Source organism: Lichenostomus cassidix, chromosome 3, assembly GCF_008360975.1.
Source record: "Lichenostomus cassidix isolate B80296 chromosome 3, HeHo_3.0, whole genome shotgun sequence".
NCBI classification, from domain to species: domain Eukaryota; kingdom Metazoa; phylum Chordata; class Aves; order Passeriformes; family Meliphagidae; genus Lichenostomus; species Lichenostomus cassidix.
In genome coordinates, this window is record NC_139483.1 from 58,748,507 (window position 1) to 58,767,275 (window position 18,769).

The following is an 18,769-nucleotide window of genomic DNA, read 5'->3' on the forward strand; positions in this document are numbered from 1 at the left end:
AAAAACTGATAAAAATTAGAATTCAATTAGAAATGTTGCTGGTACCTGTGGAGCAGAGAATTAGAGCAATTTCCTAGGGATTGCTTTCCACATATGTAAGCATTTCCAAAAATGCAAATGCTATATTAACAGATATGAAGTATGAGACTTTGCTTTCTTTCACATTTCTGTGAGCCTCAGCTAGAAAACTTGATTGGCAAACATGATAATTACATTTACAAGAGTCAGATATTGTCACTAGGATGTTGAAGACTGGGGTGTCTCTACTCACTTTAATTCCTCTTGAGCTATTTTTTCTGGCATACTGAGATCTCTATTTCTCATCTCTAGGAGCATTGCTTCAGCCTCGCTCTGCAGTTCTGGAAGACTCTTCTCCAAAGTCTCCTCTTGGGTTCTGAGTATCACATTCAGTTTTATAGCATCTTCATTTGCAGCTGCAGAGGACCAAAATACATTTATGTAAGGAGTTAGAAATTAGAAGAACAGAGATACTTTAAGTATCTGTCCATCAACTCTATCAGCAAGGAACACAGCTTGCACTGGTTATTTCTGCTGTGAAATATAAAGGATGGTTAATCCAATGATCAGTAACAAATGAAAAAGTCTTATATGTTTCATCAAACCTTTTATTATAGTTCACTTTTCAACACAATAATCAAAGAAGTCTTTATATCCAGTATAAGAACTACATTGCTCCCCTCCTCCTCCTCCTGAAAGTACAGGTTCACACTGAACCTTCAAAACACGCAGAAGATAATTTGCTATATTGCTTGCAGAATTAAGGGGCAGGCAGTACAAGCAATGAAAATTAGACTGAAATTACTTTTGGAGAACCTCAAAATATGTAATTTTTAGCATTCAGACTTAACAGTGCTAGGAAGAATAAACAATTGTGAAATTTTTGAATGACATGAAGCAGAAGAAGAGTGAAAGACACCCACAGCTGTCTAAACCCACTCGTGTTTAGAAGACAATATCCAGAAATGGAAAATAGGAATATATGAAGGACTGACTAAAATCTTTCTGCCATAGCACACCATAATATATAAGAATACACACTTTCAGAAGCAACTAGGTCATTTATGACTATCAGTTCCATCTTCAATTTTGAAAAGCACTGCTGCCTTTCCATAGGCACAGACCCCCCAGGTAATTGATTTGTCCAAAAAGGCACTGTTCGAAGTCACATGGGTACTTCTGAATATTTCAAAATAAATCTTTAATTAAAGAAATTAAAATCAGTCTTTCAAACTTCAAATAAATTACTATTTCATCTACACATCGCATAGGCTTAGAGCAAATTAAGAAGAAAATTCTAATCTAATGATGCCTTTGATTAGCTGGTGAGAACTGAGATTTGTAACTTTAATCATAAGTGGTTATGTGGGGGTCAGTGAGGTCTGGAAAAAGACTACACTTTGCTCAAATGGATCTTGGATCACTTCTATACGTACTATACTATGTATTATTACTAAGTTACCTCAGGCCAGGAATAGGTTTATATTAATTTTTTTTTTTTATTTCTGGAAAAAATAAATAGTGGGTAACCTCCCTGAATATTTACCTTAAAAGAGAAAACGAATATGTTATCTAAGCTTTTCTTAGGTTCAGAAAAATTCATACCTAGTTTTATCTTTCTCTTGTCCTAACCATGTTTTGTTTTGCATCTTGGTGTACTGCAAATACCAGAGTCCAGTGGTGGTAAAATGTTTGGGTGCACTGACACAGACAAATGTTAGGAAGTGCAAAGCAGGGAAATTCCATAGCTAAGAAGGAAAATTGGTTACAGGTACTTGGAAGTTCTGAAAGTCAGCAATCAGTTCAGTAGAAGTGGTCAGAGTATAATCATTAGAACAAATCACCACAAACTTCTCACTTTTAATGAGGAGTTTTGTCAGTTAGATAAAAGGTGTGAAGGAGAAGAAGGTAGCTGTGTTGTGAACCACCAGTGGCACCCAGCTGTAAAAAAAAGTTATTGGGACATTATTAGGAGAGCTGACAGGCAAGTTTTACTCCTTCTAAGAGCAAGACACTGAAGAAACCTCATTTCATGCTTTTTACCTGTGGTCAGAAAACAGGTAAAACATAATTTTAAAAGAGGAAGGGAAATTACATGAAGGTGAGTAGGAGATTTGGGAGAATACTCTTTTGTGTTATTCAGTCTAGAAAAATAGGGACCAAAGTGGAATATGATTCCTCTCTGCAAACATAGCTGGTGGAGGGGGAAGGAGAAGTACTAGGGAGAGGAAAAAAAATCTATTTGAATTAAAAAACAAGGTTTGCAAAAGAACACATGATGATAAACTAAACATGAATATTTTTTGCTAGAAATGTGAATGACTGAAATTATGATGAGTACTGAAACTATCTCCAATCCAGATTGTGTGTATTTGTGGAAACTACTTTGAAGATGAGGTTTAGAAAGTTTTTGATTGCAGGGGAGTGGACGCCTTAACCCAGAAAGTATCACTAAATCCTGTGCTCTTGGTATTTCATACATTTTACTTCTTGAAATGTTAACTTGGCCGCTAGGCAAACACATTGATTTTAAAGTCTTCGTCTATTTCTAAGATAATGCATAAATTTATTTCACCCCCTCAATGTTTTCTAACTCTGTATTTCCTACTGCTAAACCTGCTTGAGGAAATTTTTATTTGGGTTACAAACACTGGGCATAAATCTTGTAGAGTCAAAGAACTGGTTTTGCTCATCATCCCAAATTCATCCTAAAATATGAAGGACCTAGTCTTCTGTTTAAAAAAATTCTCAAAAACTTGCTCACATTTTCTTGTTGCTTTTCTCACATTTTTTTCTTATCAAAGCTACAAGTCCTAAAGATATCCTAAATTGCTGTTCAGTTCACTTCCAAAGCACGTACAGGGATGTGTTACATGAAAGGTAATATAAAATGTATTTTGTAGCACTTGGACAGATGTGGAAGTTTTCCCTTTCAATGAAATGGGTCTTCCAAACCATAGCTACTAAAATCAGTACTGCAGCAAAAATTTGGAGGAAGAGAGACCTGATAAATATTTTTCAAGCAAAAAAGCTGCCTGTATTTGCCAATTATTTTCATATTTTTCAGCCATTATCTTATTTAATAGCTGTATGCAATACATAGGTCTTGCTTCTTAAGGCCAGCAAAAATACTTTTTCTTTTAAGTATCTACTGCAGTGTAAGTGCAGTGAATCAGTCTGTGGAAGAGAGAGAGTTGGCTTAGCTCCATGCTTAGGTAGGGTTAGGAGTCACTTGCAAATTCCAAGCAGCAGATGTTCATTAACAGCAAGAAGTAATGCATTTTTGAAGTAAAGTTGGCGAATTAAGATAGAGCGTTAATGTACCAAGTGCTAAAATTACATCAAACTTTTTTACCAATACATATTTTTAACTACTTTGAAAATAAACAAAAGCTAAGCCCTGTTTGTTACTTCATCATAACAGCTGGTCAGATAACTGCAAAAATCCTGAAGGAATATGCTCAGATTTCTTTCAGTCTTTCTGCTAGTCATAATTACCAATACACTAAGTGTTTATATAAACTGCACGCACAGATTTGAAAAAAATCTGAAGACAGTTTATTGCCTTTTCTTCCCTCAAGATTTAAAGCACATGACATTTCTCAGCAAGTAAAATCTTCCTCACTGTCTCTCAGACCCTCTTCCCTCCAGTTTTCTTGAGAAACAACTTGAGTATTTTTCTTTTTCCAATACCTTCAGCAGCTTGGAGAATGCCTTTGACAAACTGTCCAAGAGATTTCGCTCTGTCATTAGTCCTCTCGGCATCCTGCCTGGTCTGCTCACCATCTGCTGTCACCTTGGTAGCCTGGCAATACAAATTCAGGAAAAATATAGTTAATGAACAGGACAAGGCTGCACTATGTTATACTCCTACTGGCTGGATCTACGTACAAAACTTTCCTCAGGCCAGAGGCAATCAATGAATTATTGATCAGATGCATGGGAAATGAAATACTCTGCTCAAGCACACAATTAAATTTTATTACCTTTTCCTTTAAATGGAAATTGGAAAGCTTTATTTTGGGTTCTTAGAACCCTACTTGTGTGCAGCAGCACACCAATGGAGACACGATGAAATTACCCACTGAATAACAATTTCTTTGCTTAAAGAAATGTTGTTTAGAACCTTTTAATAGATTCTTCAGGGAATACTTCCCATAGTTTCACAACTGTGTACTTTTCGATTGACAAAGTGCAGCAGGTATCATGACCTCTTTGCTTCTTCCCTGGAGGTATTCTCAGACAGTTCATGCCAACAAGCAAGAAGAACATTAAATCAATACATTAATTAGACCATGAAAGAGAGAGGGAAAAAAATAGTAGTTTTTTCAGGTCTAATGCTTGAAGTTGTTCATATACAACACATTGGGGTGCTCAGTAATATTTTAGCTTTGTGTTACTAAATGTTTTGTAATTGTATTAAATCACAGCAGCAGCAGGAAGACAGACATCTGCTGCAGACCTGAAAAACATGCTGAGGAAAGGAATCGTCTAAGGACATTCTACTTAGCTCCTGAGGCCCTTATTTACAAAATGGATCCTTTTTTATTACGAAGGTGAACATTTCAAGACACAGCTTGTTGAGCTGTACTGTAAAGTAAAAAAAAACCCAACAAAACAACCAACTAAAACCCTAGCTTTTTTTCTTTAGGGATTACATTCCCCAAAAATATCTCAAAATAAAAGGGCATTATGAACTTCTCAGTCTCTGTGAGATGACTAGAAGGTCAATAATTTAAAATGAGCTTAGGTTTTCCCTGACTTAAACTGCACAAATTGTTTCCCAGTTACAAAAAAACCCACACTTTTCAGTAACAGTCAAAGAGAAATAGTAGCACTTAAATGTATTTATTTTTGCCTGATTAGCTTCTAGATGGAAGCTCTCAATATACTTTAGGACAGCTGGGTTTCTGAAATGAAATCCCTGGCATTATCATCACTTACAGTTTTGGGCTACTTCAGAGTAGTTACTCTGAAAGTAATTTACACTGAAAGTAATTTATATGAAAATGGTTCAGGTAAATAAAATTATACAGGACAAATTAAGAACCCATACAGACTGGGGGGAGTTTGTTCTATTCCATCCCTCTATCAGTAGAAGAACATGTCTTTTCACACCTATACAGCTTTAATCATACTATTGATTACTTCCTCTAAGATTTACAAACCCTTTTTACCTGCCTGGATATAGAACTAAAATACTGTTACAGTGAGCCCTAAGAGGCAATTGGGACAGAAAAAATGCAAAAATTCCAAATGGTCTTGATGGACCACTGCTCTAAACCTGCTTGGCATTTCTGATGTCATTTAATTCTCCATGTAATTGAGAATACCTTATTATTTATTGTCAAACCCTCCACAAGCAGCCTTTTATTCTTTGAGTTTTATTTGCTTGGAATATTCACATTCAGTTTTATTATATTCTATAATATTTCTAAGTCCTTTGCTACAAATGGTGTTTTATAACTTACATATACCTTTCTTAGTTTTGATTACTTTTTCCACGTTCACGCTAATTCAAGTTGGCCACTTTAACCTCTCTATTTATGACTGAATAGCATGTACTACATTTTTGTGAAAATTAATCTGTCATTGAACAATTTTCATTTCCTTTCAGTGACAGTTCTCTTTAGTACTTAAATCCCATTCAGGTCCACTGAAAGCTTTCTGCATTTTGACAAAATTTGCTTTGCTGAAAAATAGGCTTTTGCTTCATTTATCTGGTCTAGCTTTAACTCTGTGAACCAAAATAAATGGCTAACATCCTTCATACTGTAGCTGGTCATTCCATGGCTAATTAAACATTTTCATTTGTTAATAAGCTCCTACTAATTTTCTACATATTCAACTTACTACAGTTCACCATTTCTATTTGGTTAGTTTCCAGCATCTCCTACCAGTTTAAACAGGCCAAACAAACTCTTTCTGTGGGAGCAATAAGGGTCAGGTGGACTGGACACAGAGCAAGGGTTTGGAATGAATCTTCAAGAAATCTGGACACAAGTAAGACTTTTTGGCATAAAGGAGATCCTTACCACGGAAATCCAGTAAAGGCAGTATTTGAGATCAGAGAATATGCTTTGGTGATGTGTACAGCTTATACTTAGTGATGGAGGTTCCATGAGAGGCTTTGTCCCAGTCTGGAGCAGCAAATTAAACTATAAGCAAATACTAGCAACTATGCACATGTTTTTATTTTGGTTTTGTTTCTATGTTTACTTAGTCTGAGGACTTAATCAAGCCTTAAGGAACTTGTCTAGATAGCAGTGTGAGGGTGTCCTACAGGAATTTCTCCACCTAGTGAGCTGGAGACCACAGAAAGAGGTGTAAACACAGACCTCACTGTACAGATGGAAGTTCTTGGCTCTCCCTCCAAATGTTTCCAGCTATTGCAAACTAAGTTGCCTCTGCTACTACTTCCAGAAATTTTCAAGTTTGAGAAATTCAGTACTTCAGGAGAAAGGTAAAAGTTTACAAAGACAAAAGAAGCATTTCAATCTAGATGAATGATTCTGATCCCTGTCTTCCTTGAAGGCTCTGAAGGTACCTAATTAGAAGGGAAGTGGGGGTTTTGACAAAATGCAGCAAACTGAAAGGAACTGAAGATCTCAGGTCTTCCTCTGGTGCTAGTTGTGGGAATGTGCATGCAAATATATGAACTTAGTGCAAGGAAGATGTGAGGATCTTCTATATGGCAAAGTAAATGAAGCACAGAATAATGTAAAAGAAGGGAAAGGAGTGCTGCACTGAAGTAAGAGATCATTGGTTGAAAAGAGACCACAGGGAAGCAAAATCCCCAAAGGTTTTGTAGTGACTAAATACTATTGTCTTGTATGTTTTATTTTTAAATCGTTAGAATTTTTTTCATGGAAATAGACTCCTCACCAATCCTCACCAGCCTTTTCCTTCATCAGTACTGGTTTCACTTTAAAAATATAGAGAGCCTACAAATGAGATACAGGGAAAGAATTTGGTATCCATGGTGGTACTACGTACTCCAAGTAGCAGCCACTATATAATCAGATGTATTTTCATTTGGAAATGAGACTTGAACACACTATATCAAGACTCACGCTTCTTTTTGGAACATTATTCTTATTTACAAACACAGAAAGGTAGGACCTGGCAACAGTTGCCAGTCCCCAAATTTAAAAACAACCCCACCCCAAAGTACTCCAAACAACTCTGTAAGGATAACTGGAAATAATATGGCTACTAAGTCATCACAGTGATGAAAAACTGAAGAAAAGGAGTGGTGACAATGTGGCCACTACAATAACTCCCCTAAGATTACACTTTTGAAATGCTTTTCCTTCCAAGAGTAGTCTACGGAAGGTCAGAATTTGCATTATTTCAGGTCATCTTTATGGGGGCAATTACAAAAGGATACCAAAAAGAGCAATATTAGAAGATGAAAAAAATTGTCTTAGCCTAAGATTTACAAATCTTAATAGAAGAAATATAATCTTCCCTACTTGTAGGGTTGACAAGGGTAAAAATTGCAGCTATACTTAAAACTCCACAGTTGCTTCTTGCAGAAAAATAAAAGATCAAATAGAAGTAGAAAAAACAAGCTTTCCCACAATGTGAGTATGTGCAGATACATATTTGTGTATGCAGACATGTGTGGGTTCCTACACAGGCAAACAAAGCACAAATCCTTTCTTACCCACTACCCAATTCAAAGTTGAATAAAATCCACACAAAGGAAACAGTTTTTCTGAGAATTTTAGTTCTGTAAACCATGTACAATTTAAAGACATGATGCTAAAACTGTATGGAGTTTATGTGATTCCCTGAGGTGTATGTTGATCAGTACAGTACTCCACAACTTTCCTTTTTGGGTCTTTCAACTCACAAACATGACTTTTGGTAGTTGACAACATGCTTTGCACAGCTTTAGTTATACTGAGGCTGGTTCGTTTCCCTCTTTTTTCTCCACTAGGTGGCGCAATTTATATTATTTTCTTAGACATTGTCTCTACTGACCAAAACAAGGTCTATATGGAAATAAAACTTTTGTAATAAAAAGAGTACATAGCACATCTCTTGAAATCCAGAAGACTCTAACTATCCTCATAAATGAAATCTAGAATAAATATATTTAACTAAATTCACACACCTCTTTAGTGTCAACTTTTCCAGATAAGCTCATTCTTAGGTGCTCTGTATGGGCATGAAAACACTTTCTCACCTTGTTAGGTGGTTTTGCAGAAAATATGTGTCAATATATTGGCCCACAAAAAGAGGTTGTTAGAGGACTTGCTGCCATTTCAAACACTGAGACTGAGAAGCATCTCATAATTCATCTATTCATTCATGTTTAATTCATACTCAGATGATTTCTGTCATTATGCAGCCTTAACCAAACCCATACACCTCAATGTGATCACAGACATACTCTTGTCAGTAGCTCATCCATTTCTGTCACCAGGGTATCCAGATTTTCTCGTGCTAGCTGAAGAAATCTCTCTGGTGCTCGCTGAGGTGAAAGTAAATGCTGTTGGGAAAGAGATGGGAGAGTGAACAATCGGTATGTAATGGATGTCAGTGCTTCCAAATACTGAAGAGAAGAAGCATCAGACATTTCCTTCTCATTACAATATGCAATCCCTTTTGTCATTGACTCGTGTCACATTCATCCAACAGGCTTTTTTCAGGAGTCTTTACAACTTTACATAACTTGTAAGTATGGTAGGGAACATGCAGTTTTTAAAATACATAACCACTTTACAGACCAGCAGCATGAAAACCATTTTATTTGTATGCAACATTGTTCTTCTATGCCTGGAGTACAACTCCTTGCACATATGTCCAGAAATCACCGCTGTAAGATTTATTTATTAAAGTAAGCAAAAATACTTTATTTATTAAAGTAAGCTGTAATACTTATTTATCAACCAAAGCAAGTCTGAAATAATTAAATCTTGAATTTTATTTCTTCCCTGAACCTACTCACAGCTGTATGGTTGAATAGATTCAAGTACAGTTGTATGCACTGAAGCTCTGTTATTTATGTATATAAATACTGGCAACATACCTTTAACTCCTGTGTCATGTTCTCAAAACCATGTAACATTTTATATGGAGCAGGCAGTGGACCACTAAGGTTAACACTCATGATCATCTGGTTTAGCCGATCCAGGTCATTGAGAAGGAGTCCTGTGCATTCATCATCACAAGCTGGGGGAAGAACAACAAAGCTGATTTCTTCCTGCTAAACATTTAAGACATATGCTTGATTTAGAAATTGTATGGCACACATACCTGTGGGAGGTGACACTAATTTCATGCATATTACCCCAAAAATGTAGTGTGAGAAAAAAATGGAAGCAACAACTAGGGAATGGGAAAGACATTATCGCTTAGGACTTGGTAATTGGGACAGTTTAACATAAAACACAAAGATCAAAATTGACAGGCTTACCTCACAAAAAGAGGAAATAATTAATGTTGTTGATTATGGACTAGCCAATATAAAATATTACACTGGACAGGCAACTCAGATGAAGTTTGAGAAAAGTGGACAGGCAATTTGGAAAATCTAATCAATGTGGTAAGAAACATACTATGCTTTCAGACATCAATACAAGAAAAAACCTTGAAAAATCTCCATATAATAGCATGGCCAAGCATACTAAACCTGAAATGCAGGCAGCTGAACGCATGCAGGTAAAAATACTGATAGTTTTCATTTAAAAATGCTTTTCTTTATTTCTTTTCACTAACCAGCTTATAAGCTATTCATGTATGCTTCTTTTCTTGCAAATATCCTTCAGGATGAAAAATATTGTTGTGTGCTGCATATATCAAAAGGAGTTTGCATTTCCCCCCCCATTACTTTCGATTAACTATCACAAGAAATTCTCATCTTGTATCATTTATGCAGCAGACAGGAGAATTCTTCATCCTTTAAAACAGAGTTGTGGGAACACCTTTCTGTTTCTCTGCAGAAAGACTCTACACAGAACTGGCAAACCCAAACATCCCAGGAGATGAAGCAAACTGTGAAACAATGAATTCACTGGTGATACTAAGAGACACAGAGAGTTGTACCTAAAGTTTTACAAGTGTGTAATTACTTATTCAGCAAAGCCAGGCACTTTAACAACTAAAAAAAACCCACTAAGCAAAGTGTATGGTTTTGTAGAAAAGTAATTTTCAAAAGAGAATTATTTCTTTTTTTTTCTCCAAAATCTATTCTTCATGCAGATTAAATCTTTTCTGCTCATTAACGTTTTCACATTTACCTAAATATGGTTCTTATTCTCTTGACTGTTCAATATAGCAAAGACAGAGTAGAGTCAAATACAGAGAAGAAAAAAAAAGAAAACTATTTCAATGCACCATGAAACTCAAGTGATGATTGAAAAGGAGACAAGGTAGATGCTGGATCAGTGTAGTAAGAAGGGGGTGCAGAAAGCTAGATACTACTGTTATTTTAAGACTTCTTTTTGCATTTTCATTGCTTCCATTTGCAGACTTCCTCCTCCTATTTCACAGTATTTTGTTACATAAACCGAACTGCACTGGAACTGCAGTCAATATCTGTGGGCATGATATATTCTGATTTATGCTTCTACATGAAATTTAACCTTCCCCCCAGCTCATTATCACCCCAGTTCTTGCCATCTGTGTGCTTGCCTTCAGCAGTCTGAGAGAATTAAATGTAAAGCAAGTTTTACAGCAAACAATGTTTTATACAACAAACACCTGTTCTGTAGCTGATCAAGATGGTAAGGAGACCTGATAATCATTTTGCAGGATGAAAATAAGTGATCTTGGACCTGAAAAGAGTTGGCCTTTATAGTTCAGTTTTTCATGTGGCTCTTTTTCTGATATATTATTTCACTTCTGAAACAAGTGAAATCTGTTCACCTTCAAAATTTTCCTAGTGGTTGGTAATAAATTGCTAAAAAATTGTTAGGTGTTAAAGACAAACACAATTCACCCCAGTGAGAAAAAAAATGAACAGCCCATGAAGAGATGAAGTATTCTCAATGAGTAAGCAATCAATAAGTGAGCGTTCAGTATAAATTAACACCTCTTGCACAATAATTAGGTTGAAAAGAGGAACTGCATCAAGTAAGACCACAGCTGAGTAGATGAGACAGGACTAAGCTACTCCAGTATGCAGTCTGTAATGTACTGTGGCTATGGGAAATATTTCAAGAACATGACTATATTTTGCAAGACTAAGTACTTCTGTGTCTATCTATAAAGCTGTCAGGATAAATTTGTGTCTAATATTAACGAATGCAGCACTAAATTCAGATCATTACAGCAGTGCAAGCATGTAAAAGGCAAATCATGCAATCAATATTACAATAGTTCAAAAAGCAATTAATGCAAATTACTGCATTTTCCATTTTCACCACACTTTTCCATGCACTCTAGGTCTCTAAGGATTTTGACTTACCTCTTGTGAGAAGCACGTCCAAAGTATGCATGCCAAAAGAAATCCCTTTAAGTTTACAGGTATCTAACAATTTATTCCATCTTACAAAGAGAGATAATGTATATTAAAAGAAACATGTCTGAGTCACAATGTGTTCCTCCAATTGAGTTATTATCTGACACAATTTTGCTTTAATACATTCATTTCTGTGAAGATTCAGAAGACTGTGTTATGACTAGGTAATTTTTGGTCTAAGGGCAACCATGCAATCTCTGATATGAAGTGGTATCCTATGATAGTCAGTGACTCCAGTATCAGCTTCTTGTTGCTTCACAATAAAGTGTTGAACTACTTTAAGCTCATTAATCTGTTGGTTATTACCTCATTTTTTCCCATTTTGGCACTAGTCTCACACCAAATAATAAAAGAGCCTTCCTGTGCCCTCCAAAATAGAACCTCAATAGAGAGCTGAAAGCTTTATCTCCCTTGCCAATGCTGTAGGTTTCAGGTAGCTTACAAAATCAGTATGTCTCCAAAATTTGGGAAAATTCATACCCAGATCAGGGTCCAAACCACCTACTCAGGTTTATTTCTGATTTTTATTATCTAGAAATCCTCACCTGTTGGTTCCAATACCCAGCTGAGTAGCTGAGTTTAAAGACTGCTTGAGTTGGGTGAAAGACAGGAGTGTGGGTCTAAACAAAACAGGAGCTCATGTATGATAAAAAGGGAGAACAAGTGATAGCTTATCAGCTCCTAGGCCAAGCAGGGATGTCCTAATTGAGCACATGCAGCCTGAGAAGCAGTTGTCCAACACAGAGGTAAATTTAAGTCTTAGAGCTGAGACACAAGGAGACACAACTAAACTCAGAATGCTGCAGAAGCTAGTCCAAGGCTTCATAGATGTGGTGTTACACACAGGATCTTTCTTTTCAGCTCACTCTGTAAAGGCTTGCAATAAGAAGTTCCCAGCTTTTGCTGAATTAAGCACTGTGTAGGAGCTGGGAGAGGCTTCATTTCACAGATTCTACAAGATCTGCCTCTGACACAGACAGCATCTCTGCCTAGTTCTGAATTTGGAAGGGCTGAGATCATGGAGTTACTCACTCTTTCAAGGAAAAATATTGATTCTGCCAGGACCAGTGGCTGGGAGCTCCCTTGTTCTTCTTGGTGTAGTACTGATTGGCAGCTGGGAAAAAACCTTCTCATTGCAAGCATCGCTCTTAAGTGCAAATACTTAAGTGCCTAAGACCTGGTATTAAAAGGATCTCATTATATAATTTTTTCCTTCTACCAATATTGAATATTTAAATTCATAAAGATGAAAGTTCATTGACTGCAGCAAGGCTGAGGGTCTTTTTATTTTTTGCCCCCATAAGACTGAGTTAAGGAAAAACTACTAACTGAATTATCTGCTTGATATCCCTGTATCATGATTGGTTCCAGTTCAGTCACATCAACTGCTTTACATTTAGGCTTTTGCTTGACCCCAAGGAACATTTGTGACAGGAGCATACGTCCAAGGAAAGGTTTTGTAGTTTGTGATGCAACAGAGCTCAAAATACTGAAGACTTTTTTTTGAACTCTCCATTGTGGTTATGACAGATACCCTGAAAGCATTCAGAAGGTGAGTTCTGACTTGCCATACAATATATATAGAGCCACACAACAATAAAGCTTTCAAGTTCTCACCAGGACCGTTTTGTTCTCTAAATACGGCACAGTAGTGAGCACAGCCAGTGTTCCAATAACATTGCAATCTAGGTTTCTTCATTTTATGTACTACAAACTCTACAGCTGAAGTGAAGTGGAATGTTACAAGGTATAACAAAAAACACACAAGAGGATTACTATTTCTAAGAAAATGCATGATTGCTACAGGCTAGATTCAAAATCTGAGAGAAGATTTGGGAGAACTTTTGTCATACCTGACAGTATACAATGATGCTAGCAGCATTATTAAAATTAGTTTGCAACCTTCACTAATTTTTTATTGGCTACTGACTTTTTCAAAAGACAAGGGAAAGTGAACTTACAAAATAAATTACTGGAGTCCAAAAACTATAAGAAAGTATTAATCAGCAGAGTATAATGAATATCTGTACAGGACAACCTAGATGGTTATTTTAGCCAGGGAAATAATCCAGCTACTAGCCATATTAATGCAAAAAAAAAAAAAAAAATTACTCTTTTTTATGATGTGTAGTAGACCATACTCTTGTATTACCTATTTTTAAAAAATCTACTTTTTGTATATAATTTTTCATTCCCTGATGGCATCCTAGAGAGAACAACATTGTTCTGTTCTAAGAATATAATGGGAATGGAATTGTGTCTGCGCCATGCACCTGTAATTATCTTACCATTGTTACTTAGCACTAAGTGAAATCTTCCCCTTTGAACACTGGCTTAAAAATATATATATTCTTTTTCTATTTTACCTGCAGATCTCTAAAATATAACTTTTATAACACAGCACTGAAAAGTGACATGCACCAAGCAACTTAAAAATGACACATTATGAAAAAAAGACAGTAAGAACCCGGTAAAACAGATTTTCAGCTATATCAGAAATAGACCACTTTAGTGAACATGCATGCTTCTTTGCTTTTCCCGCCCACCTTTTCACTGAAAATCATCACTTAAATCTTCATCAGGGCTATGTTAAAATCTACATGCTATATTTAAAGAAGAACGCATTACAGTATTTTGGCTAAATACCTCCCTAATCTGATTTAAATATGCAATATTTGGTTTTTCAGGTCATATTGTGTGGTGATCTTTTATAGAATCTGCAAAAAAAATCATTATTCAGATGGTTATTCTTTGTTCAGTATTCAAAATAAAATTCCACTTTCTTAAACATTAACTATACCATACTAACAGGACAGCTTAATCACACTATGTCTTATACTACTTGCAAATACACCTTTTCAAACATGGGTGACTATATTTGCACGCATTTTCTTTCTGTTAGACCACTTTACCACCCAGCTAGGGGTTCTTCACACTTCTGACAGGTACAATGCAACTGCAGTAGTTGAAATGTTACCGCAAATGAGAAGTAGGTACATGCATTCAGTTAATTTTAAGTATTGAATGCAAATGGAATTCTGCTCTTGACACTAATTTTCTGTACATTAAGACTACTATTGTTTTTTCTTTTAAGGTTTTGCTACAACTGAAGTTTGTCAGAAGGGAATTTACTGAGTATACTGCAATTGGCTGATATATGAAAGTAAAAATATATTGTATACAGAACCAAATTCTCAGCTGCATTAAACTCAGATTGGAACAGCTCTGAGAACAAGGAAGGAAAACTTCAAAGTTGCCCCAAAGCAGGGCAAGACCCTTATTTCTAACGGTTCTTTGACAGGACAAGGACTATTAAAGCACATTAGGGGCTGCAGCAATGAATCCCTACCAATAGCTGCATTCTGAAGCTTGTGATGTACTAGACCATGGTAACCATGGCCAAATTCCCACCAAATCTATGCTTGCCACACTCCCTTTACCACAGCCCTGTGTCCACCACAGATAGACAGGTGTTTGATCTGGATTACTTTCTACCATGTCAGGGGTATTGCACTGCACTAGGGAAGGTGGGTTTGGAGTAATATGGCTGTTGAGGAATCTTTAAACAAGAGGAAGATCACACATTAAGAGCTAATAAGCATATAAAGTGTCTACTGAAATATTAACTGCAGTTTTTGCAATTTATGACATGGTTGTTACTGATATGGCACCAACAGTAAGACTGGTCTGTGTGATAATGAGATTTAACGTACCTCCCATCTGTTCCTAAAGGTGGTTCTTATCTTTATGACTAAAGAAAAGAAATCTTCTCATTGGATTCCTCCCTTCTAGTGGTCAAATGAAATGACCATATGCACTTGCGAAAGACTATTTTTATGGTGAAAACTGATTACCTAGTTAAAGGAAAAATGTCACCAAAGATAGCCTAGATATATTTCAACACCTGCATTCCAATATGTTGCAGTTAAATCAGAGATTATAGCAAATAATATCTTTCAAAGCAAAAAGATGGAAAATTTCATTTGCCTGCAAACAGCTTTTTCCATTCACAGAGAGGATTTTTAACCTCATTATCCACACAATGAAATAGCCTGATTAACAAATTGGAAAACCATTAAAAATGATAACTTGCACTTAGCCTGTTTTGTACAATGAAACTCTGTCATCCTGGATACCCAAAAGAATTTTCAGAATACTGATAAGGTAAAAGACTAATAAAAAACCATCCTAAGTCATGCCTGAGATTGGGAAAATAGGATAATATTGGCAATAATGTAAGAGCAATTCAGGATATTGAAAAATGAAGTAATTTTCATTTAGATGCCCCTCTGAAAAACACAATCCTTATTTTAAAAAATTTTAGCTGTAACACTTATGGACTTAATTTGCAATTACAATTGTCCTTGACACATAGGCCACAAAATGGAACTCAAACCATAGTTATTTCAGCAAAGGGACTACTGACTCTACTTGCAATCGTTTGGTTGTTCAAAACAGAGCTTAAAATACTAAGTTCAGAATTAAGTCCTAAACTACATCACACTGCAGGACATTAGAAGTTTATTTTCCTTAAGCAGACTAAGCTTTTAATCAATAAATCAATGCCATATTGTTAATAATAAAGAAATAGAAGCAGGTATGTCTATATTCCCAGTAACCTATAATCTCTACCTGGGATTCAGGACTAATGGAAAAGCATTGATTTCAATAGACTTAGAAGCTTAGTTCTGCTAAGTCCTGGTGACTGTCTGAGAGCTGATCACAACCATTAGGCTGAGTGATAAAATGTTCTGTACTGTGTAGTTCCTGGCCCTATGTGCCTAATATCTTCCTCCTTAACCACTCAAAGAAGCCATGCTTTCCATTCTTGACTTACGTTGATGCCTTCAGACATCTTAAGGACTTGTTTGTTTATTTTTCCAATTTGTTTTTAAAACATTTGCAATCTGTTTTTACTGTACCATTTGATTTTAATAGTAGAGAGCTTCTGGGTATTGAAGTACAAAAGAAATGAATTCCTTAGAGAAACAAAAAGAAAAAAAAAAGTAGATGGCACCTACTTTTCTTGATGTTACATGTCTCTCACAAAGACATTCCACTCTCCATGAAAAATCTCCAGTTAAAGATAAAACATTTAAACCAGTTCACTGTGCCTTGCCAATGTATTCAAATGTGCATGGATTAATAAATAGTATATACTGTGAACTTACTGGAACTCTACCAGTATTTTACTTTAAATTCAATGACCATGGCATCAATGGGGAAAAATAATCACAATAAAGTTAGTCCCTCCACATCTGGGGGAGATGGAAAAGAGGAATATGCCTTACTTCAGTCAGGGCTGACCAAGTGTTCTAGAAAGATTTTGCTACTTTTTTTTTTGTAAGATATAAGCATACAACATTACGTGACATGAGGTTGTGGGCTCAAAAAAAGCACTGTCTAATTTAATGAAAAATAAAGTTCCAAACAAAAATACAAGATAATCACTTGGCACGTATCAAAATTGAGGGTAGGACAAAGATACCAGTACTTTAAAACATAAAATGGTGGTCTAGTTTTCTATTTTAAACAAAAGAAGTTCTCTGCTGGATATAATGTACTGTCATTCCTTACATCTTTTAAATTCCAGTGGATGGTTGTTGAACCAACATGATTGAGAAAACTTTAGTAAAAATTTGGTGTGTGCCTCATGGCATAGAGCATTGCAGTTACTGGTTAAACATTTAGGACAACACTAAAAAATTCACTAAGGCCCAATATTGTCTCAATTGCAGCAACAACCTTTAGCAAAACTACAGACTCCAAAAAGCCAAAAAGAAATCCTTCAACGGTTGTTGTCAGTTTTCAGTGACAATATTAAAAATTATGGAGAGTTTTCTTAACCTCTCAAGGCTTGTGAAAATAACTGCACCAGATGCCTAAGTAGTAAGAAACCTGGCAATTATTTTCGAAGAAACACACAACTCACTGTTACACAAGCAGGTTTGAATTTCTGAGAAATGGCAAACACAGTCAAAAGCTATCCGCAATTCCGTTAGTATACGTACAGATGCATTTCATGCTAGCACGTGCATGTCGAGGTTCACAGCCAGCACACTTCCACCCTGTGAATCCAGGCCTGCAAGTGCACTGTCCAGTGATGGGGTCACAGGGGACAGGCAGGGAACCATATGGATCACACTCACATGGCTGGCAGGACCCTCCTGGAATTTGTGGGTTTCCTGTGTAGCCAGAAGAACATCTAGACATTGTAAATAGAAAACAAGATTTGTCCAGCTGAGATGTAGTGCACAAAGAATACTTGGCATTATTTTAAATGTAATTTATATGAATATTCATGAACCATTTAAAAAAAAATAAATCTTTGTTGCTTCATGACCAAGCGAGAAATATTGCAAACTGTCCAACAAACTGACTTCTAATCAGGACACAGAACAGTCTGGATGGAGAGGGTATGCAAAAGTGATTCCACATCCTTAACAGCTTTCAGTTAACCTTCTACTACACCACAACAAAAAAATTCCTTCACTATCATTGATTGGCCTACAGATCTAGCCACTTGTGTTTTGTGTCAGACGTGAAATCTCCTGGCAGACATTTGCCAATTTTGATCACCTTAATCTCTTGGTGTTGTGATGGATGGGACAAGAGAGGCTCTTTAGGTTATTAATTCACAATTCAGCATTAAAATGTCTATATGTAACTGTCTTTCACAGCCAATGCCCATGAGGGCACAACAGTCACTAAAACAAAGGGTATGAGTGACATCAAGACACACTATTAGCATGGCAGCTAAGTTTAGATAAATTTTCTAGTTTTCATTTAACTTCTGAGCCCTCGAGGAAAATACTCCCTCACACACCAAAAACTAAGATTAGGACAATATCTGTGTTATAAATAACATTGATTATCAGTTCACAGTAGTGTACATAAAAACTGCCTATGTTGGCTGAGTTTTAACAGCATATAAATAAGAAATAAATTTTCCAAAGGCATACATTTAAATAGTAGTTAGTACACGCTTGTAGTATTGAAAAACATTTATCTTCTTCATGCCTTTTCCTCATTTTATTGTCCCTCTTTCTTATTTTCCATTCATCCTACCTTTCACAGTACTGGCCTTCATATCCAGGTGGGCAGGCAGTGCACCGGTAATCACTAGATCCTTCAGCAACACAAGTAGGGCTAAAACTAAAACAAAAGCAAATAAAGAATGTTTTTTCTACTCTATTGCATCACTTCAGTCAGCAGTGCAGAAGGGCCCAAGAAGTTCCACTCTTAATGTAAATGGCAGCACTTTCTTATCTGTTTTTA

The 18,769-nt window shown here is 36.1% G+C and overlaps 1 protein-coding gene across 7 annotated transcripts in view; it reads right to left on the reverse strand.

Annotated features, from left to right (window-relative positions):
• LAMA2 (laminin subunit alpha 2) overlaps positions 1-18,769 on the reverse strand; it is a 342,287-nt gene that overhangs the window by 74,798 nt on the left and 248,720 nt on the right. For 6 of the 7 annotated variants that reach the window (XM_085055978.1, XM_085055977.1, XM_085055983.1 and 3 more), the window contains 6 exons: positions 18,560-18,646; positions 17,503-17,696; positions 9,059-9,201; positions 8,420-8,518; positions 3,712-3,823; positions 272-434 (listed from right to left, as the gene is read on the reverse strand). In XM_085055978.1, the coding sequence (XP_084912104.1) occupies positions 272-434; positions 3,712-3,823; positions 8,420-8,518; positions 9,059-9,201; positions 17,503-17,696; positions 18,560-18,646 (798 nt within the window). The remainder of the gene's footprint in view (positions 1-271; positions 435-3,711; positions 3,824-8,419; positions 8,519-9,058; positions 9,202-17,502; positions 17,697-18,559; positions 18,647-18,769) is intronic. The other variant, XM_085055980.1, reaches the window with a different exon arrangement.